At 44.7% G+C, this 20,565-nt stretch overlaps 1 protein-coding gene across 5 annotated transcripts in view; it reads right to left on the reverse strand.

Moving 5' to 3' along the window:
* Positions 1 to 6,010: 6,010 nt before the first annotated feature.
* Positions 6,011 to 20,565, reverse strand: part of FBXO42 (F-box protein 42) — an 88,342-nt gene continuing 73,787 nt past the window's right edge. For all 5 annotated transcript variants that reach the window (XM_036348284.1, XM_036348282.1, XM_036348283.1 and 2 more), the window contains 6 exons: positions 14,787 to 14,940; positions 14,311 to 14,421; positions 12,618 to 12,714; positions 12,081 to 12,137; positions 11,290 to 11,406; positions 6,011 to 10,823 (listed from right to left, as the gene is read on the reverse strand). In XM_036348284.1, coding sequence (XP_036204177.1) covers positions 9,708 to 10,823; positions 11,290 to 11,406; positions 12,081 to 12,137; positions 12,618 to 12,714; positions 14,311 to 14,421; positions 14,787 to 14,940 — 1,652 coding nt within the window. In that variant the 3' untranslated portion in view covers positions 6,011 to 9,707. The remainder of the gene's footprint in view (positions 10,824 to 11,289; positions 11,407 to 12,080; positions 12,138 to 12,617; positions 12,715 to 14,310; positions 14,422 to 14,786; positions 14,941 to 20,565) is intronic.

Consider the following 20,565-nt stretch of genomic DNA (forward strand, 5'->3'; position numbering starts at 1 on the left):
CTCTATCTCCAAATAAGTCATATGGGGCCCCTATCTGACTTAGGGCTTTAACATATAGATTTGGTGTGTGTGTGGGGGGGAGGGGGGGTGTACACAAGTCAGTCCATGATAGAGTCCACAGACCTAATTTAGATAAACACTGCTGCTGGGGACAGGAAGCCAGACAGCAATTGGTACCTGGGAACGAGGTGGTTAGAAGTGCATTTCAGAAGGAAGCTTGTAAACCATCTTGGTCTAGTGAGTTCCCCTCTCCATTGATTTTTAGAGAGAGTAGAAGGGAGAGGGGAACAAGGGAGAGAGAGAGGAGAAGTGGGGAGAGAGAAGGAGAGTGAGTGAGAGAGAAACATTGATGTGAGAGAGATATATCCATTGATTGCCTCTCACATGCACTCGGACCCAGGCCTGGGATTGACCTGCAACCCAGGTTCATGCCCTTGACAGGGAATTGAACCCAAGACCTTTCAGTGAGGGGGGTTGGGGGGGGAGTAGGAGGGCACACTAACCACTGAGCAATGCCAGCCAGGGCCCCTGGCCTTTTTCTGTTCCTTTAGGGCAGGAGTGGGGAACATCCTTATAAAGCTCGCGAAATCATTTCATCTGGCCCTGCCAAGGCATTAGGAGTGAGTTAATTAAATGTTTGACCAAACATAGCAGGCTAATGTTTAAGTTGATAGTTTTGTATGGCCTGAGAATGATGTTATAAATATCCAAATGGCCCTTGGCAGAAAAAAGGTTCCCCATCCCTGCTTTAGGGCTTCTGCATTGCAGTTCCCAACCCCTGAAGCTCTCTGCACCTCCCCCAGGAGCTCACATGGACGCTGCTTCTCCCACTCAGGTCTCGGGGTGAATGTCACCTGCACAGAGAGGCCTTCCTTCTCCACTGCTCAAGGATTTTCCCTGGGACCCCAGGCTCACTCTTTCATATCATTCTGTTCTTGGTCCTGAAATTTAAAAATGTATTGTCTGTCTCCTTCACCGGGGGCATAAGCTCCGTGAGGCTCGCCTCATCGTTTTGCTGTTATATCCCTGTACTAGTTTCCTAGAGCTGCAGTAAAAAAGTACCCCAAGGTGGGAAGCCTCAACATTTAGTTCTGGAGGTTAGAACTGGATATCAAGGCGTTGGCAGAGTTCATTCCTTCCGGGGCTGTGAGGGAAGCTGTCCCAGGCCTCTCTCTCTGGCTTGCCTGGTGCCATCTTCTCCATGTCTTCACATGGCCTTCCCTCGGTATGAGTCCGTGTCCATATTTCCTCTTCTTATGAGGAGAGCAGTCACATTGGTTTAGAGCCCACTCTAATGACCTTATTTTACTTTAATCATCTCAGTCATGATCCTATTCATGAATATAATCACATTCTGAGGTACTGGAGGTTAGCATTTCCACAAATGAACTTTTCGGGGGCATAATCCGGCCCATAATAATCCCTACTAACGTAGAAATATGTCTGAAATATAGTAAAAACTTAATAAAAATGTGTTGACTGACAAACTGGCTGTGGCTCCAGCTTGGAGAATGGCCTGAAGAGGGTAAGCCTGGGAGGACAGTGGGAAGCAGGGCGAACATTCCAGGTATGAGTGGATTAGGACATGTATTTGTCAGATATTCCTGAGCACTCGTGCCCGGCCAGACACTGGGAGGAAGTAGTGAGATGTGAACCGTGCCCTTGGGCATGCCACACTTGGGAATAAAGTTAAAGAACCAGGCAACTCCACTTAGAAGCGGGGCCGATTAAAAATATCCAGATTCCATTTTTAAATACAGGATTTGGAGATCCTATATTTCATGTCCAGGGAGTTCTTTTGAGGCTGCAATATGCCAGGCCCAGGATCACAGCGTTTGTGTCCTGGACAGCCTTGTGTGTCTGCCACTCCCCTGCCTCAAAGCCTCTGAGCACGTCCCACTGCACCTAGAGTCACGCCTGTGTGTCTCGGCACACGCTCAGGGCACGCATGCTGAGAATGAGCAAGCCCCAGGGTGGTCCTACGCCAGTGATGGCGAACCTTTTGAGCTCGGCATGTCAGCATTTTGAAAAACCCTAACTTAACTCTGGTGCCGTGTCACATATAGAAATTTTTTGATATTTGCAACCATAGTAAAACAAAGACTTATATTTTTGATATTTATTTTATATGTTTAAATGCCATTTAACAAAAAATGAGTTTGCGTGTCACCTCTGATACGCGTGTCATAGGTTCGCCATCACTGGCCTACGCTCTCCTGGTCTTCCTATGGGGGGTGGCAACCCAGATGCCAGGCTCCGGGCCAGGAGCTTCCTTCTTCCTCCCAGGCTTCTGGCTGGTAAGGCATGGCCCTCAGCCCTCCTTCTCTTCTCTGCATGGGGTAAGCAGACAAGCTCCCTGTGTGGGGCACAACATACTCCACTGGCCTCTTAGACATTTACTTAGAACAGCTTGGCTTTGTGTATGCGGACAGGGCCTGGACCCAAAGCCCAGCCCCGTGGGGAAAACACTGGCTTTCCCACAGGTGGGGGCTGGGGCAGAGAATGCTGGCAGGCCAGCCTGGCAATGGTGCTCAGATGCACGGCAGATGCCAGAGAAGGGGTCCTACCCAGGCTTTACCAATAGAGGTCAGGGGAAAATGGGCATTTTTCTCCTCTAGTACATTGTTTCCTTCTTAAGGTTGCCTCTAGCAGAGCACCCAAGACTCAAATTCTTTCACAGGGTGCCCCCAGGTGGTTTTTTTGAGGAATAACACCCACTTCATAAACTAACAATTATTGCTGGTTCCAGCTAAAATGCTAACCTGTGAGGCTGGCAGCATCATTGCTATTTTAGTGGTAAAACTGAGACTCAGAGGTGGTCAAAGTGTCAGAGCCAGCTTTTGAACCAAGGTCTTTCCTGGTCAAAAGTCTGTGTGCCCTTTTCCCTGTCCTGCATCCTTTCTAGGAAGTCCTTTCAGAGTCCACAGAACGTCTCAAGGGTTCAAAGAGTGGTCCCTTGATCCCATTCTTTTTTTTTTTTTTTTTCAGAGAAGAAGGAGGGAGAGATAGAAACATCAATGATGGGAGAATCATTGATTGGGCTACCTCCTGCATGCCCACCAGGGACTGAGCCCGCTACCTGGGCGTATCCCCTGACTGGGAATCGAACCATGACCTCCTGAATCACTGAACCACGCTGGCCAAGCTGGTCCTGTTCTTGATCTGATGCATAAATCACCTGTCATCCCCTCGCACAGAAGTTATCACTCCCTGATTGAACACTTCCAGCAATGGGGAAATCATTGCCTTGCAAAGAACCCACAAGAATGTTGAACTGCTTTTGTCGGTGCAGTGTAGAGGAGTGGGTAGGAAGTGATGGCCATAGAGAGCCGAAGGCAGACCTCAGCTGGGGATGCTCCCCTCTGCCTGGTGGAGGCGAGAAGGCACAGCAGAGCAAGGGTCAACCCCAATCAAGTGTGGCAGCACAATAAGCTAGCCAGCCTGCAGGGTGTCGAGGCGATGCCTCTTGTCGTGCCTGGACCCGAGGGAGCTCAAAGCCTGATCTTTCCCAGGTCCCCTGGGTTAGGATGTGAGGCAGAGTCTCAGGCTCAGAGTAGTGACATGTGCAAGGCCTTGGTCCCGTCAGAGTCAGTGAGTCCTGCACAGCCTCCCCCCAGAGCCAGCTGGAGAGGAGCTGCGAAGACCCGAGGAGAAAGGACAGTCTGGAGCTGCCCTTCCCCTAGCTAGATGCTGTAACTTAGACCCAAATGCATGGGAGTGGCCAGGGAGTGCCGTGCTAGGTCTGCAAGGCCTTGGGTGATTCATGGATCTTCTCTGAGCTGTATTCTTGACATTAAGGTTTCCACCCAAATCAGCAAGTCCTTCTTCTCTGCTCCCACACACCCTCTGACCTGGAGCCAATCACGTTGCTGCTTTCCCGTTCTGATCTCCTTCAGAACAGAAACATGCTTATCAGCGGTCAGGAGCGTGGCCTCTGGCACGGGCAGACTGCGTTCGGATGCTGTCAGGGAGCCATCAGGACTGAGCTCTGGGCTGGGCATGTGGAGTCTTCCCCAGGCACCAATGTTTCCTCCTTCTCAGGACCACCAAGCATCACTGGCACCCTATGCACTGCCTCCTCTACAACATCCCACAGACTGGCAATCCAGACAATGCTTGAATTCCTCCAGTGATGCCAAACTAGTTCCACCCGTCACACAGAGCTCTGACTGTAACAGCTCTTCCCACTGACCCTGACATCTCTTTTCTAGAGCTTCCAGCCCCTTGACCTTGTACAGCCCAACCCTTCCTCAAGGGCAACTGTGGAAGCATTCGAAACTATCATTTACCCCCATCACCACCAACTCAGTAGCTGTCAGCACATGGTGCTGGGCCCTCTGCACCCAAGGCCCTCCCTCACGTCACAGTCTAGTTTGCTGTGTGCCTCAAAGCACAGTGAACAGCAGAGACAGCATTGGACCACATGCTGTTAGAAATGGGAGTTTCATATTGCAGCCTGGGACAAGAGCTGTAGGCCTAGAGCAGTGGTTCTCAACCTTGGCTGCACATTAGAATCACCTGGGAATCTTTTTAAAATCCTGATTTCTGGGCCTCATCCTCCGGAAATTCTGTTTCTTTGTTATGGGATGGGGCCACAACATTAGTAACAAAGGAACAGAATTTCTGGAGGATGAGGCCCAGAAATCAGGATTTTAAAAAGATTCCCAGGTGATTCTAATGTGCAGCCAAGGTTGAGAACCACTGGCCTAGAGCTTGAGCCTAGGACAGGTTGATGTTCAATATGTACTGAATGAAGAGAAAGCACTTGGCACAAAGACCCAGGGGTATCGCCAGACAATTGGCACATACTCAGCAAATGGCTTCAGGGCTGTAGCCATCTGTTCTTATGCTGTCTGGCTCCTCCCAGGCCACCACACAGGTGGGCACACTTATGTCATCAGCCCCCAACTGATACTTCCAGATTGGGAGCTAACTAAATGTGCCTTTAAATCCAGGCAGAAGAATGTGCTGGAGGCCAAATTTGACTGGCAACCCAAAGAATAAGTCTAAAAGGGAGATTAAACAACTGAGACAATTCTGACCTGATTTATGGCAACAGCTGCTACTTACTGCTCTCGAGAAGCAAAACCCTCTGAGGTTCTCATGACATCTAAAAGATGACCCAGACAACTGTGGACACACATGATCCACAGCACGGGCATGCTAACAATGGACACACTGGGCTCTGCTTTTCCTTCAAGAGCTAACTGAACGTAAGAGCCACCATTTTTTGAGCAGCTACTATGTGCCAGGCACTGTGCTAGTGTTTTTCACATCCAACTTCAGTTAATACTCATGATCCTATAACAGTGGTTCTCAACCTTGGCTGCACATTAGAATCATCTGGGAATCTTTTTAAAATCCTGATTTCTGGGCCCCGTCCTCCGGAAATTCTGTTTCTTTGTTACTAATGTTGTGGCCCCACCCCATAACAAAGAAACAGAATTTCCGGAGGATGAGGCCCAGAAATCAGGATTTTAAAAAGATTCCCAGGTGATTCTGTGTGCAGCCAAGGTTGAGAACCACTGTCCTATAAAATAGAAACTATGTTCACGGGTAAGAAAAGTTGCATCCAAGGCTGTCGTAAACAGGGGAAGGCAGGGAGTAGAGCCCAGGCCTGCAGGGCTTCTGGCCTGTGTTCCCAACCACCACTTGTTATGCTATTTCAAGACCCTGGAGCCTTGTGTCCCCACCTTTCCTTAGGCCACTGACGGTGCAGATGTCAACCTGGCCCCTGGGTCTCTGCTTCAAGCTCATCACCTCTCTTGGGTCTCCCCTGCCTGGTACTGAGGGTCTGAAACACCAAGTCCTTCAAGGCTGACTGAGAGCTGCTTTAGCATTCAACGACCTCGTCCTCAGGGAAAAGCAACTCTCCATCTCTACCCCCAAACACAACCTTCCTGAAGCAGAGAGAGCTTTCCAACTACTTTGCTTCCAACTTTAACTTCTAACCTCAATTGCTTCCCATCACAGTTTTGTTTCTTTTCTACCAATAAAACAGTTAAGACAATTCTGTCCATTTTGTTTTATTTGTTAAATTGCTAAAAAGTCATCAGGGAAGACAACAAAAAAATGAAATTGACAGTGATTTAAATATCAATGAAATCAAATCCACTTTTCATTCCTACACCATTATGCGCCTAAAATGAGCATCTCAGGATAGGCCACCCGGACCCCTGAGTTGTATGGGAAACATCACTCAGCACCAGCTTTGCCAGGGCACACAGGGGGGTGCGCTGACATAAACCCTGGTTGGTGGGAGGGGAGCTGAGCAAGGAGAGAGAGTACAGATGGAGGCAAAGCCTCAGGATTGTTCTCACTTGACAATGATCATGGTGAGGGAGCCACTTACTGGTGACCATGCAGAACATGCCTTCTGCAGTCTGTGGGAGGCTGCACAGGACCCAGGCCTCAGAATTCAGCTTTCTTGCCCCCGGATGTGTTCGGATCCTCCCCACTGACTTGTGTGCTGGTAAGAGACCACAGATAATGCAAAGCAGAGCACATCACCATGCCAGGATCACCACAGGGACAAGGACAGACAGACAACCCAACCAGGAATATCACTTTTAAGGGGAAGGAAAGAAGCAAAGCAGAAGAAAACCCAGAAAGATAGCATGAGATGGAAGGGAAACATCCCTTTGTTCTCCATCAGCTGGTGGCTTTCTGTCCTCCAAAGCCAAGATTTCTTGTTAGTTTTCTTTCCTCCCCTTGTTTCTTTATTTTAAAGAGTTCCAACTCAGTTCCTAGGATAGTTCATGGTTTCAGCTCTTGATATAAAACTCAAACATTAAAATAAAATCAATCCAGAAGGGTTGAAAGGAGAGCAAGCCCAAGATGGCCTTACAACTAAATTTAAGCTTGTTTCGACACCTGTTTGTGCATCCAAAATGTGGGGTGGGTGGGGACTGTGGAGCCCACCACCCAAGTGTACAACATGAACAAAAAGACAGAGCCTTCTCTGCTGCCCAGACTGCAGAATGAGAAAACAGGAAGCTCTGTCCACGAGGGTAAGAGACTAAAATTCCCACTGAGGGCAACAAGGTGGTGGGAGGTCAATATGACACAGGGGCTCTCAAAGGCACACTTGCAGGAATGGAAGGGGTTAAAGCTTCAAGTAGAAACAAAATGTACTTTAAATACTTAAATACTGATAAATATTTGCTTTAGGTGCTCCTGAGGGTTAAAAAAAAATATGTTGTCTCATTTTCCTCAGTGACTTTTAAGACAAAAATTGGCCTCATATCAAAACCAGAGTTGTGGTTGAACCTGGTCTGACTGAAGCATCGCGGTGCTGCAGAGACGGCCACCTCAGCTGAGCGCCTGCAGTTCCAGCACGGGTGGCTTCACAGGCCTGCGGAGGCAATCGCCTTGACTGTGCGGAGTCGCTCTCCCAAGGTTCACGCCCACACTGCCCAGGAGCCACCAAGACAGACACCACTGGGTGGAGACGAGGCAGATTTTTCGTAAAGGGCTGTAAACGGACAGTCTGGTTCCAAGTGGTGTGGGTAATACTGGGATGCCAGGGAGTTCTGAGGAGCCGGGTTACTTTCTGAAGGGATCCTCTCTGTTACCTGCCTCCTTGGGGAAAGCAGGAGGCATCAGTAAGTTAACAGTTGGCTTAGGAAGGCCACAGGACAGAGGGAAAGATAACAGAGTTGGAATCTGCACTTTCAGGCTTCCAAATACTTTATATTTAAATAGAACTGCGTTTGGAGGCACTGTCCATGCACAAGTGCAATGTCATAAACATGGTTCAGCAACATCAATAATGCCAAAATTGCTAATCTTCTAGGCTAGCTTTCTCTTGCGAGTAAAGACCACCCCCCCATGATCTAACAGTCTTTGCCAAAGAAGGACCGGCAGCAGCCCCAAAGCACGGAGTCTGGAAAGCTAAGTGCTGAGCTGTGAGCAGCTGGACACCATAGTTAGTAGGCACATGGTAGTTCCCTCACCCAAGGGAGCACATAGAGCAGTTTCTGAAACACACATCCCTCCCTGTGAGCTGCCCCTTTCCTGGGCTTGGCACCACGGGGACTTTCCCACCAAGACCACATTGTAAAAGCTGATGGCGAGGGAAAAGGACTCAACATGATGTAACAGGAGAAAACACACACATCAGACAGCCTGCTGCGTGCTGGCTGAAAGCCAGGACCCAGGGCCAGCTGCAGCAGGCTTGTGCTTGGGAAATGTGAACAAGAAAAAGGGGAGAGTGGGGATGGGAAATGCAATGTTTTGAAATTTAAATCCTAAAGACAAAATAAAAATCCTCTTTCCATTGATGAGAAATCACACACACAAAAAATAAAAATCCATATTTAAGTGGTTCCAATGTGCCCAGGCCATAGTTTTCGAGACCATGTATCACCAAAGGTGGTTGCATCTTATCTCAGAAATGACATGAAAGTAAAAAGCCAAGCCTTGTCTGGGTGACACATGAATGAGACCATCACAAAGGAGCTGCTTCCAAGGTCAGGCATACTTTAAAGAGGTCAAGCACACGTTATTGAACCCAATCACCGGTTAATAGCCAGGCAGAAAATGCATGTCACGACAAGGGCAAAATAATTTCTAGAAGAAAATGTTACTGGGATTCCCTTTCAGGATCAATTTCCACATTTTATAAATATGGACGGATGGGCCCACTGTGCTTTGGAAGTAAAAAGCAGCTCATAAGGAAAAACAGTTTCTTCTGATGCTTCAAGTATCTCTCGCGATACTGGCATTTGGAATTCTCTACTGGCCCCTTAGTGACACCAGAGAAAGTGTTCCAGAAATTTCTAAGGTATTTCTCTGGGCACTTGAGCTTTATAAAAGAAAACAAAGAAATGAGAAAGGTTTTAGGACATTAAAAAATCTGCCTATGAAAAAAAGGTGGAAGAAGAAAAGGCAGCTTCTGAAGATCCAGTTTTAAAGGAAGGAAAAGGAGAACAAATGTGGTTTTTGGCAACTTGCAACCAAATGTGATTGTCAGGGTATTCCATAAAATCAGACACCAAAATGTTTTCTGAGACACGGAGGGAGCACTCAGAAGACCAGTGGATACTAGGTGGACAGGTGTCGCTGCACACACATTGTTTCACGATGGTCCGGGCACACGAACGTGGAACAAAATCCCTTGCTGGGTAACTGCCCTCCGTCACAAAGGGCAGAATGGGGCCAGCCTTAGGGCATTACTGCAAAGAGAGGTTTTCACAGGTCCTCTGTGGTTTTAAGAGAAGGAGAGAACACTTTTCTACAGGTTATTCTTACCCTGCCAGCACCTGAAGCACGCGAATCTGAACCACTACCTGTGCATCCTGCCTTTCTTTTTCTAACTCTGAGAAGGCCACATAAAGATTTACAGGGGGCTCTTCAGTTTCTTGAGGAAAGTTCTGATATTAGTCTGTTCCCTAAATTCTTGGTCTAGTTATCAGCAAAGTAGAAAAGGCAGCACAGCCTCTGCTAAAACACAGCAACAATTTTATCTGAACCAGGACGGAGATCTCTCCCTCTTTGTAAACAGAGTTGGCTATATAATATACATTTATATATATATTTTTTCTTAATGGAGATTTGATCCCAGCCTGGAGTGAGCGAGGTTGGAAATTGGGGTTTTGGTTTATGGGAGTAATTTTGTCCTTTGTTTTCCTAATTCTCAGTCCAAATGCTTGCCCGCTGGAAAATTCCAAATTAAAAGCCACAGAAAGGGAAAGGGATTTAGAACATTATCTCTTTGCTCGCACAAAGTACAAGGCGTTTGTTTTTGGATAGTACTTCACATTCTGTTTCTTGTCCATCAGTCCTCCAAATATGATGAGCTCACCCCTGCCTTGTACCACTGTATGCAGGCTGGTTTCAGGAGGTCCAACCACAGAACTGCTATTAAATACTTTCCATTTGACCCGCCCCTTCTCCTTGGTGTCTTTAATGTCCAGCACATACATCTGCATGGGCTTGCAGTTCATACTCTGGTACAAGGGTTTGCCAACATTGAGGGACTGTGGAGGGTGGTGGCCCAGGCGGCGGGCAATGGGAGGTAAGGAATGTCCATCTCCTTGGGCTGGCCCTGGCCGGGGAACGGGCACCGTTTCTCCACTGCTCAGGTTCTGACTCCCAGGGGAGCCTGGAGAAGATCCCAGAGGAGGACTTAGTGCTGCAGAGGCTGAGGGGCCCTTGGACGACATTGCTTTGATGGCTTCTAGGCTCCGGCGCAGGGCACCTGGGGAGACAGCTCCTGCAAGGGCGCTGGCCACATGTGGTGGGGTATGCACACCGTTCGTCTGTTCAGGAAGGTGTCTCATGCTTCCCCCAGCTGTCCTGTTGTCCACACCATCCATGTGATTGCTACTAGAAGCAGGTTTCAGGTCCCAATTCAGCTCTATTGATCCTAATCTCAGATCTTTCTGATCTGGTAGTGATCCTCGTCGAGGAGCCAAAGAAAGTCCCATTTTTAGGTCATATCCTTCAGTGGTAGATGGAGTGCTAGGAGATATGGCCTGTACAGGGCTGTCCAAGGAAGAGCCACCTACAGCTGCTGTTCCTGGAGATAAACTCCCACCATTGAGGACAGGAGAGCCATCTCCTCTGGCTGGGGAAAGGCTCCCTTCCCGGGAACTTGAGGGGGTCTGCCTCTGAGCTCTGGGTCTCAGTGTTCCCCAGCGGCCGTTAACACACGGAGCTTCATCCATACTCCTTACTGGAGACTGAGAGCGGTACTCTCGGGTTTCAGGAACCAGGGCTGGAGGGGTGGCACTGATAGGTGATGGGCGAGAGTTCAAACTCGGGCTGAGTGGCGCTCTCCCACTGGGAGCCTGGCTGAAGACCACCACACACTGTCCCACCTGGAAGGCAAAAGACGTGCTCACTTCTGATCATTCATTCAACTATCAAACATTTATGCATGACCCAGGCATTTCATAGGCGCCTGAGATACAGAGATGAAAATAATGTAGGCTGCTTTCTAGGCTAAAGGGGAGATGGACGTGTGCTATTACTAGAATTATGTCTACAGAATAAAGGTAGAGTGGAGGGAGGAATCATTTTTTGTTTGGGGGTTCCTGGGGAAAATTTTATAGACAAAGAGATGCTTAAAGTTGGGACATAAAAGCATGACCGGAGCCCGCTAAGTTTTCTCTTCTAGTGATTCGTATACGTGAGAAACTCCCAAGGGCTACGGTTAATGTCCACCTATTTTGTGACATCAAAGTGTTTTCGTTTTCCTTACAAATTTGCTTGGAAATCTGACAATTAATTTGGTTTTACAGTTTAGGATCTCCCCTCCTGCTGGCCTGTCAGTTCCCCGCTTACCCGGCAAGCTGGATGGCACCACAGTTCTGGGGCCCCATGATCTTCATTTTCTACCTTGAGTGGCTGCCAGGCCCAGGGACCTGGGTGCATGTGCAACAGCCAAGCATCCTTGAATAGCTGTAAGACAAGGACCAACAATAGGACTCAAGTGTGATTCATGTTACAAAACACACACACACAGAACTGGAATCTCAAAGTTGTGCTGTCTGGTCTAGAGATGGTATGGGCTATTCAGAAAGAAAAGAAAAATCTTTGGTTATTCATTCATCCATGCCTTCATTCATTCATATATCACCACTGGCCAGGAACAAGAAATTGTTCTTGTGACTCATTAATTGATTTTAAGTGGTTCTGAATTTTGCCTGTGGTTGTACATGCGTGCATGTGAGGGTAGGGAGTGGGGAGGTAGATAATACGTATCCATAACTTTCTGAACCTGCTTTCTTAAAATGAATTCCATGTACACTCAGACAGCTATCAACCTGCCTTTCTGTCCCATCCCTCCTTGAAAGAAATGACAGCAGCAAACCTGATAGCCAAAAGAGGAAGTGAGAGTAGGAAGAATATAGGTATAAATATTCAAGAGAAGAATGTCACTGATTAAAATCACCCACCCCACCCCCCAAAAAAGCAGAGAAAAAGGCCAGAAAATACAAAGACTATATACCCAAATGGGAAAGGTACTCTCTAAATGAAAATGTCACAAAAACAATCTTATAAGAGGAGAAGGGGAAGCAAGTTTGAACACTTAGCAGCAGGTGCATCGGGAATGCCACAGCAGCAATACTTACAGCATTGGGACCGCCACACCCTCCAAGGATTAAGATAGTTGCATCATCTATGACAATCTGGGGACAGGAAGAAATTTAAAATAAAACTATAAAGACAGAGGCATCTGACCTCCTATGCTTCAGTTGTATATGAAAATAGCCTTCCCCGCTCCCAAATGAGAGGATTACTTCTAATAACCATAAGCTCTCCATTCTCCCATGTCAAATTTGATCCCTGTGAACAAATGATGAGTCACCTGAATGGATATATTCTTTTTTGATCAAATATTAACATAAGAATGTCAACCACATTAAATGCAGGGTTCTCTTAAGAAGTGAAACAGCAAAGTAAATGCTTTGGGGAGAGGCATAATTATAAAGCCACTAAAAATAAATATAACCCATTAGAAGTTGAAAAGCAAATACCAGAAAAATAATGACAAATTCTCTTTTGGCTTATGCATGTTGGCATCTTACCAGATTCCCTCTCCTCCCTCTCCCATCCTAACAGAAAGATGCTACAGTATTTGCTAAATAGTTATTTTAATTCCTGAGCACCTGAGATTGGCCACCTCGAGGATGAGGACTGGGGCCAGAGATGTTTGGCTTGGACCACGCCCACTGCTCAAGGTCTAGGACCCAGACATCATTGCTCCTGTAAGATAAGGACATAAAAATGAAGGAGGTGGGAGCTACTGATATAATAAATAAAGTTACACAAAGCTCATAGTTAGCACTTAAACTATATTTTTTTCTGCTCCTTTCCCTGGAACCCATCTCAAGACCTTCAAACCTTTGTTCTTTCCAACTCACTCTGAAGTCACATACTAATACCTAAAGAGTTAACTGATGATAGCAGGAAATAGCTACTGGTCAAGATATAGTCTTTCTTTTTTAAAATTTATTGATTAATTTTAGAGGAAGAGAGGGAGGGAAAAGGGAGGGAGGGAGGGAAGGAAAGAAGAGAGGGGGGGGAAGGGGCAAAGAGAGAGAGAGAGAGAGAGAGAGAGAGAGAGAGAGAGAGAGAGAGAGAGAAACATCGATTTATTGTTCCATCTAATTATGCATTCAGTGGTTGATTCTTCTATGTGTCCTGCTGGGGATCAAAGCCACAACCTTGGTGTATTGGGACGATGCTCTAACCGACCAGGGCCAAGATATAATAGTTTTTCAAAAGTAAAAACCAGAAGGAAGAAAAAAAAATTATTCAAGTCAGTTCTTTCATTGTTAGGAGAAATTGATTTATCGATTCTGGCTACAAAAAGTAATTTCACCATGGCTAATGAGAGCTGTGGTTTTATCAAAGACAAACTGGCATCTCCAATCCCCAAGGGAACAGTATGGCAAGGACAGACTACTAGATGACAGTGAATATTTCACAGTCCCCTCTATAAGGTCATTTATTCACACTAGGAACACAGGAATAAGAGCACCAATACCTTAAGCCTTAAACCTCCTCACCTGGAGGATAGCTCACACTGCTAAATCAGATAGTGATTCAGATGGAGTGTTCTGGCTCTTGACTCTGGCCTGAGTTGGCCAGAGGTGGAGAGGACAGTGGGTATGGAGAACAGCAGAAGTGTGTTAGGCCTGTCACAGTCTTCTTGCTCCTACCCACTCTTCCACCTCATCCCATTTGGAGAGTGAACCATTCCCACCTGTCTTGTTAATCTACCTCTTTCCTTCCCTAAAGCCCCAAAGGGCACGAACTGGTTCATAAAGGACAGGACTCTCTGTTCCTTGGAAGGTGGCCTTCTGTAGGCACAGACAGAAGCAGACAAAGTGGAGGTTCCATCAGAATTTGATCCCACCAAATAGAACCACATACCAAACAAAGATAGACTACACAGACCTGATTCTATGAAGCAAGTTTTCATCTTAGTGAAATGTGACTAGGCAGGGGTGGGCAAACTTTTTGACTCGAGGGCCACAATGGGTTCTTAAACTGGACCGGAGGGCCGGAACAAAAGCATGGATGGGGTGTTTGTGTGAACTAATATAAATTCAAAGTAAACATCATTACATAAAAGGGTACGGTCTTTTTTTTTTTTAGTTTTATTCATTTCAAACGGGCCGGATTCGGCCCGCGGGCCGTAGTTTGCCCACGGCTGGACTAGGGGATCAAAAAATGAATGCTAGGGTGTGATAACTAAACGGATTCATCAGAACCATGTTCACGAATACTGACCCTGACTGTTATTCCCAGGAGTGTTTACCTTCAGAGTGACAGGAAGCAAATCAATATACTTACATTTGCCGGGATCCTAAGGAGCCACCAAAGACAATCATTTTATCATCTATCACACAGGAGGAATGGCCGGCCATGGGAGGTGGCCCATGGGTCGTCACAATGCAGTTCCACCTAATATAAAGACAGGAGGGAGCCAAGAAGTCAGGAATCATCTGGATCCACAGCACTCCTGGAGGCTTAGTAGCCAAAACTGAAGAGCTCCCTGTTCTTCAACGGGCTCATTCATTTTTCTTGAAAGAGGAATTAATCTCTTCTACTTTTTTTCTTTGAAATAAGGGTTCTTAACTTTAGATTTTAAGGGTCCTGGAAACCTAAACTGTAGGCAAAATCTATAAATATGTAAAATTATTTTTCTGGGAAGAGTCCATAGCTTTCATCAAATCCTCAAGGAGATTTCTATACACAAAAGAGACAAGTAATCCATTCATTTAAAACATTTTATTCCAGATTGAAAAGATCTTATCTTTGTGGCTTACCAGTTTTTAGAGGGTGAGTAAGTGTGTATTTCATCAAAAAACCTCTCAGGTTGGTGTAGAGGATAAGGGCTTGGCCGTGTCCAGCCACCAAACAGCACCAGCAGGTCCTTGTACACGACCAGAGTCGCTCCGGCTTTGGGGGAAGGATAGGACCCTGGGAAAAGTCAATAATAGCACAGTTAGGATTCAGGTTCTTACAAGCCATGGGTAGGCTGTCTATGGGTAAACTTTCCCTGGAAGAGTAACAATACGGGAACCAATTCTACAAAGAATAAGAGAAAGGGGGAGATAAAACTGGGTTTGCAGGTCTGAGAGAAAACCATCACCAATTTATACATCTTTAATAATTAAAACAGAGAAACCTGAGTTAGAGGGAAGTTAGCCTCTCTCAGTCTTTTTTTGCTCACCTGAAATTGGAATCAGAGTACCTCGATTATTAGATTGTTTTGTGTATTAAATAATACATTCAAAGCACCTAGCACAGTGCCTGGCACATAGCAGGTGCTCAATAAATGTTGACTCTCCTGCCCATCCCTTTACTACACCTAATGGAGAGCACAAAGGAAAGAATGTAAGGGATCAAGGGAGAAGTATGTGTATATAGAGGCTAGGTACCCGGGTGCCACTTAAAAATAACTGCTGCCGCCCTAACCGGTTTTGCTCAGTGGATAGAGCGTCGGCCTTCGGACTGAAAGGTCCCAGGTTCGATTCTAGTTAAGGGCATGTACCTTGGTTGTGGGAACATCCCCAGTAGGAGGTGTGCAGGAGGCAGCTGATTGATGTTTCTCTCTCATCAATGTTTCTAACTCTCTATCCCTCTCCCTTCCTCTCTGTGAAAAATCAATAAAATATATTAAAAATAAAATAAATAACTGCTGCTGGGGGGGGGGCTATAGGGAGGGTAAGGATACATATGTAATACCTTAATCAATAAAGAAAGAAAAAAATAACTGCTGCTACCAAACATAGGTAAAAAAGGAGGTAGAATGCAGTCCTCATTTGTCCTATGAGTGAAATGTTAACACAGTGACCTCTAGGCCCTTAGCTATGGGCCTCAGTAGCGCCAATGGGAGCAGACTTTCAAGGCTTGACATGAGGAATTCCAATGAAACTGTAGGCCTCACAACAACAGTGGCTACTAAGGCCCTCTAGGCTGGACCTCTGAGCTAGCTATGTTCACTAAATTTTGAAACAACAGAAATTTGGCTTATGCTGGAAAACTTTAGGGATAACAAATGTCCCACAGGAGCATAATTCTCAGGGTTTTTGTCTTTGAAACAATTGCTATTTCTTTCAATCCCTTACTCTACATGCCACCATTTGTTTTCTGAAGACCAAAGTATTTTATCTCAAAATCCAGATGTCAGGAAATTTGTTGTTGCTGTTGTTAAAGATACAGGGTCCATTTTTCAAAGGAAATCTTAAGCAGAAGGAATCACAATAGTATATTAAGCTGATAGCAGTTGAGGTGTTCCAATTTGGGTGGATAGCTTGGCCTCCTCCTTCAGCAAGAGTTATGGGAACATGGGTTGAAAAGTCCTACTCACGCTGCTTTAATGGTGTCAATTACAATGTCTGAGGTTGAAAACGTAGAGCAGAGGACTGTCTTCCTTGGGATCCAACTTACGAGTAACTTTACATAATTTACTGAGAAGGTACCAGTCCTCAGAATATGGAGTAAGTAAGCATCTAAGAATACTTTGTGGCATCAGCTTTTTTGAACATTTTCCTAATAGAATAGACATTAAAGCAACAAGATCTCACCATGGAAACAAACCTTCTCTAGGAACAGCTCTTGTCAATCAGTTAGTTCTTTACCTCCTATCCCACAGGAATCATGACTACTCATGATCTGTTGTCCTTCATAGAGTCTCATGATTTCTGGTTAAAAATTTCTACCTTTCTAAGAGGAAGCTCCCTAGCCCACCGAGAATCACTAACTAAATATAATGGCCTAGTTAAAATGCTCGTGTTACCCAAAGATGATTTCTTTTATGAAATAGCAAATAAAGCTTCAAGTTCTTGTCCCTACCCTGGAACTCACAAGTTCTGTGAACAAGTTGGAAAAGTAAAGAATATATCTATATATACAGACTTCAGCAGAAAAACCTTCCAGACTGAAATTTGGATTTGAGATATTGAAAATCCTGGCTTTTAAAATCAAGTGTATAAAGTGAAGCAGCCGACCTAACGGTCCATTAAATAACAAAAGCATAGAAACAAAAAAAGTTCTAATGTAAACTGGGCAATTTGCATAAAAAAATTTGTAAGTGCATATACTTTAAATCAGCAATTTAATTTCTAAAAATTAATCTAATGAGATAGCTTGACAAACAAAAAAAGGATGTTCATTTGCAGTGTTTCAATAGATAAAGGAATATCCATATAAAATAATATTATGTGACAATTAAAAATATTATGCGGCTCTCTGTATCTGTCTTAGAATAATGCCCATGCTCTATTAAGTAAACACTAAAAGGGGCAAAACATGGAACAATAACAGCTAACAGCTGATGGGCACTACGCTTCTGGCACAGTTCCTAGTGCTTTACACATAATTAATTCACTTAATCCTTTCAAAAACCCTAGGAGATAGTAGGCACCATTCCAATCTCCACTGATAGGATAAATAAACTGAGGCACAGAGTGGTTACCTTCCTCAGGACACACATCCAATGAGTGTCAGAGAAGGAATTTTAATCTAGGCAAATTGAGCCCATTAAAAAGAATCTATTTTCCTATAGGAGTTCATTGCACATAAAGAAAGTCTAGAAGGCCTATAAATAGTTGATCTCTCGGAATGGTAAGATTACAGATGATTTCACTTTCTTCTTTATAAAAGCCTTTCTGTGCTGGCTGAATTTGCAAAAAGTGATACTTGCTCATTGTGATGGGGCAAAACAAAGCTGTTTCCGTTGTTGAAAATGAGAAATATAAATTCAATGCAACTCTCTTTTCCTGCACCTTACCTAAGCTCACTCCATTTGATGAAGGCCTTTGTATGAGTAGAGTAGCTTCTCAATCCCTTATTCAAAATTCATTTGGTGACAATAAACTTGACCTGAAATGACGAGGCTATTGATAGTCTATTTAATCTACTCAGTGTGAGTATTCACTGTGTGTTGATGCAGAAATATTAGTAAGTTTGATTATAGGGTGCTGTTCCAGACTCCACCAGAAGCATTAGAAAGGCATATGCATCATATTCCAATTCTAAAATAGAAAAATTCTGAATTCCAAAATACAATTAGTACCAAAGGTTTAACATAAGGAACTATGGTTAAGACCACAAGTGCTAACACCAGCCTGCCTGGGTCAGATCCCAACCCTGCTACATAACTAACTGTGAAACTCAGGCCTGTTACCAAATCTCTCTCTGCCTCAGTTTGTGTGTCTATAAAATGGAATTAAAGGACAGCATTTGCCTCATAGAGTGGTTGTGAAAATTAAATGAATTAAGTCATGGAATGTATTTATAACAGTGCTTGGTACTGTAATTGTTATTAAAGCAAATTAATATTAAGTTAATACCAGGTCAATTAGTCATAGACCTCTGACAATATGGCCACCTACATGGCACACTTTATGAGAAAAGAAAAGAACTGGACATACTTAATTACTAGTATATAGTTAGAGTATTCCTGGCAGAATAACTTATTTTACTCAAGAATTATAACAAATAAAATTGTAACTAACATGATATGAAAGGGAACTTATCCCAAGTCCCAGGAACGTAAATAAAGTACATCAAATGTGATGTGGAAGCAAAAATCAATGGTTAACATAAGACTAGATTGGATTTGCTCTTTTCATGTGTACTAGGTGTTTCCTGTAACACCTTTTAAAATAAATGATCAATGAGTTTTCAGGATAGCCCTCATTTATTTGGGCAGGCCTTTAAACAGCCCAAAAGGCCCTTTACAGGCACCGGCTTTAAGTCTCCCAACAGGTCAGCAGCATCACTCCTAGATCCATCTGTCTCGAGTGAGCCTTGAATTGGCCAGCACAGGAGGTGGACAAAGCTGCACTGCCACCAACTAAATCACCGATTCCTACTCGTATGAGCCTCTAGAGCAGTGGTTCTCAACCTTCCTAATGCCACGACCCTTTAATACAGTTCCTCATGTTGTGGTGACCCCGAACCATAAAATTATTTTTGTTGCTACTTCATAACTGTAATTTTGCTACTGTTATGAATCGTAATGTAAATATCTGATATGCAGGATGTATTTTCATTGTTACAAATTGAACATAATTAAAGCATAGTGATTAATCACAAAAACAATATGTAATTATATATGTGTTTTCCGATGGTCTTAGGTGACCCCTGTGAAAGGGTCGTTCGACCCCCAGGTTGAGAACCACTGGGTCTGAAACTCTAGAGGATCTGAAACTTCTCTTTCTAAAGAATCCTAGAGAGTCATCAAGTGCCAGATAAGTAACATACTCTGGTATTCCTAGATAAACATTATTTTCATTTTTCTCTAATAGTTCTTATTCTGTCTTTTCATAAGTGTCACTAGAACCCTATGCTGGTACCTGGAGGAAACCTCTCTGCCCTTGCTGGGACCCAGAAAAACCATAAGATGCTCCTACTTATAACTCCTTTCTGTATCCCTGGTATAGAAAATTACTCAGCTATACTGGCTCCCCAGTCCCTAACTACTAAGTATGCTATAAACAGCCCAACTCAGGGTCAAATATATATCCTTCTCAGAGTAAAATGTGCTGAATCTTAGTCTATAGGACGGCTTATACTACCACTACCACCAATCAAATCAGGACCACTTTTCAAATTTCTGAGAATACTGACCAGGACATGGTCCTTACTCGCAGAGAAGCCCTTGATTGAACAGGGCAAAGTTTGTACCATGAATAACACTTCTTGCTGTAAAGAAGTTTTCTTCAGCTTGGCTAAAGAAACGGGCTTCACAATCTCTTGCCCCAGAGGTCTGGGCATCAATTAAAGATAGAATACCATCCCTGTTAGCTAGCTCCCCTTCTCAGACCTTGGTTTATACTGTTTTTATTATTCATCTTTAACCATTACCTATTTAACCTTTGGTATGTTTCATATCCTCCCATCTAGAAGCCCTAAAGCTACAAATGGTCTTCCACCTGGAACTGCAAATGGAGGCCGCTATATCCATCTTCCGTGGACCCTTAGATCGCCAACTTCCAATGGGACCCTGACTGCTGTCCTCAAACGACAGCCCAGTTGTCAGCAGGAAGCAGCCAGACAGACTAGAGTCCCCTGTCCCCAATGGCAGTTGGGGTTTCCTAATCGAAGGGGGGACTGAAAGGAATTTTTAGGGGTGAAATAGGCAGGTTTAGAAAATTTTAGGAATTAAGGGTTTCATGGAAAAAAACAGAGCTACAGAGTTGCAAAAGGGTACATTTCCATAAGACAAGGGAGCTGGGAGCAGCAGAAGTTACATTTTCATATGATAAGGGAGCTGGAAGTAGCAAAAGGTAAACATCCTATCTAATAAAAGAGAAACATGGTAATTAGCCATACATCCACTACCCTTCCCATTGGCTAATCAGGGCGATATGCAAATTAACTGCCAGCCAAGATGGCGGCCGACAGCCAGGCAGCTTGAAGCGAACATGAGGCTTGCTTGCTTCAGTGACGGAGGACTCCAACGTTCTCCGCCTGCCGCTGCCGGCCTCTGAGCTTGCAGTTTGAAACATTGTTACAAATATAGAAGCTAAACAAAACCCCAGAAACCTGCTTTCAGCCAGCCGGGATCTCAGAGCTGGAGTTGAAACAGTGTTT

The sequence above is a fragment of the Myotis myotis genome, unplaced genomic scaffold (assembly GCF_014108235.1).
Source record: "Myotis myotis isolate mMyoMyo1 unplaced genomic scaffold, mMyoMyo1.p scaffold_m19_p_2, whole genome shotgun sequence".
In the NCBI taxonomy this organism is placed as follows: domain Eukaryota; kingdom Metazoa; phylum Chordata; class Mammalia; order Chiroptera; family Vespertilionidae; genus Myotis; species Myotis myotis.